We start from the raw sequence: 2,451 nt of genomic DNA, 5'->3' as shown, positions 1-2,451 counted from the left end.
AGGAAGATAAATAGGAAAGGGTTCTTTACTGTAGAGCAGTCAGACTGTGGAATGCCGACCACAAGCGGTAGTAATGGCCGACACTATAACAGCTTTTATACAAGGGCTGGACAATATCCTCAATACACATAACATTGCAAGTTATAGATAATTTAGTGACAAAATGAACAATTGCTGGAGAAAGGGAGAACTTGATGGACTTGATGGACCGAGGTCTTTTTTCAACCTATGTAACTATGAAGCATGCCTACAACTGTACATTTGTTTCTCTTTTTCTTGTGAAGCAAACAAATAGGACAAAACAGCTAAAAACTTAATTGTGCATAACTATTCACCCCCTTAAAGTCTGTACTGAATTTATCCATTAAAAGGACCCCTTCTATGTACTGGTTGGATTTTGGCCTTCCAGTAGATCAGAACGTGCTCGAGCAGAAGAAAGACTCCAACAAGGAGCCATCAACATCTTGCAAAAAGCATTTAAGGGAGTTTTTGGTAGAAATCCTTTATTTGACTATGGATAAATCACCACAATCTCCATTTTATAATCAATATTGCCTTTTAGTTTTAAGACTTTCTAAAAGACATCTTCAGCCTATTGCAGAAAAAATATTTTTTCATGTTACTAGAGAACAGCTCATCCCTTATACCGTATATCAAAGGACTAATAAGCCTCGGAAGACACATGAAAAAGCAAAAAATGATGATGGCCAGCAGTACTATATTATCTAAGAACTGCATTTCCACAATTCTGTAGGTAAGAGACGTCATGCACAGCAGGAGCTGAAACGCGTGGAGTATGATGGTTTTCCCAGCTTTGGAGGCTGAGGCTTTACCGGAGTTCATCTTCACAGCCACCATCATGATCTTGGCATAGGTGAATATGATGATTAGTCCGACCAAGGAAAAAGTAAAAGCATTTGAAAAAACTCGAATAATTTCCTGTGCCGGGGTGAATCCGAGATTTATTCGGCCACATTTTAAATAAAGTAGGAAATAGGCTCTCTCAACCGAAAAGATGAGAATAATGACGTCCACAATGTGGGGAATCAGGACTATGGTCCACATGACCAAAATAGCGATACCGCACCTGTGCACTGTGCAGAACTCTCCGTGTCTTAGCGGGTAGCATATGGCTATGTAGCGCTCCAAGGACATGGCTGCCAGGTTGAATGGCGTGACCTTCAGAGTCGTCGAAGACATTATGACGAGAATGTAACAGAAGGGCACGGGAAAAGTGATTGGATAAAAGTAAAACGCAAAGAGAAAAATTCCAAGAGCGAGATACACAGTGTCATTAATAAGCATGTGGGCAAACAGGACATAGCGGGCACTTTCCCGAGCACTCGGACTCTTGAGGAAGATGCTCAACATCACAGCTATGAAATACAAGAAGAAAAAGAAGCAGAGGAACGTCGGGATAAAAACACTTGTTCTCAGGACCTCTAGGTTCATACTCAGCTGGGAAGACACTTTGGTTGAATTTGCTTGACTACTTGTGAAATTCATCTGAAATTCAGAAAAAAAAGAAATAAAATGAAAAAAAAAAACAATACAAAAAGTTTGGAAAAATAAAAATAATTCATAGTCTAATATACAATTGCCTAGAATACTACTTCCTGCAATTTGTGCCAACTTCCGTGGCTTTGTCCGGAGCTAATGTCCGGAGATAATGTCCGGAGCCAATGTCCGGAGATAATGTCCGGAGCTAATGTCCGGAGCTAATGTCAGGAGATAAGTGACGTCACCAGTGTCCTACACCCAGGCAGAGCACAGGGGCCCCAGGCAGCATATGGGGCCCCAGGCAGAGCACAGTGGCCCCAGGCAGAGCACAGGGGCCCCAGGCAGCATATGGGGCCCCAGGCAGAGCACAGTGGTCCCAGGCAGAGCACAGGGGCCCCAGGCAGCCTATGGGGCCCCAGGCAGAGCACAGTGGCCCCAAGCAGAGCACAGGGGCCCCAGGCAGCATATGGGGCCCCAGGCAGCGCACAGGGGCCCCAGGCAGCATATGGGGCCCCAGGCAGAGCACAGTGGCCCCAGGCAGAGCACAGGGGCCCCAGGCAGAACATGGGGCCCCAGGCAGAGCACAGGGGCCCCAGGCAGAGCACAGGGGCCTCAGGCAGAGCACAGGGGCCCCAGGCAGCATATGGGGCCCCAGGCAGAGCACAGGGGCCCCAGGCAGCATATGGGGCCCCAGGCAGAGCACAGTGGCCCCAGGCAGAGCACAGGGGCCCCAGGCAGAACATGGGGCCCCAGGCAGAGCACAGGGGCCCCAGGCAGAGCACAGGGGCCCCAGGCAGCATATGGGGCCCCAGGCAGAGCACAGGGGCCCCAGGCAGCATATGGGGCCCCAGGCAGAGCACAGTGGCCCCAGGCAGCATATGGGGCCCCAGGCAGAGCACAGTGGCCCCAGGCAGAGCACAGGGGCCCTAGGCAGCATATGGGGCCCCAGGC

At 49.1% G+C, this 2,451-nt stretch overlaps 1 protein-coding gene across 1 annotated transcript; it reads right to left on the bottom strand.

The window, feature by feature from the left end:
* Positions 1 to 564: 564 nt before the first annotated feature.
* Positions 565 to 1,470, bottom strand: LOC143817868 (odorant receptor 131-2-like). Its single transcript, XM_077299331.1, has one exon. It carries the CDS (start codon positions 1,450 to 1,452, stop codon positions 565 to 567), a length of 888 nt encoding a protein of 295 aa, XP_077155446.1. The 5' UTR covers positions 1,453 to 1,470.
* Between the last annotated feature and the right edge of the window lie 981 nt (positions 1,471 to 2,451).

This window comes from Ranitomeya variabilis, chromosome 3, assembly GCF_051348905.1.
Source record: "Ranitomeya variabilis isolate aRanVar5 chromosome 3, aRanVar5.hap1, whole genome shotgun sequence".
NCBI classification, from domain to species: domain Eukaryota; kingdom Metazoa; phylum Chordata; class Amphibia; order Anura; family Dendrobatidae; genus Ranitomeya; species Ranitomeya variabilis.
The sequence above is the reverse complement of the archived record's forward strand: the minus strand, read 5'-3'. Positions and strand labels throughout refer to the sequence as shown.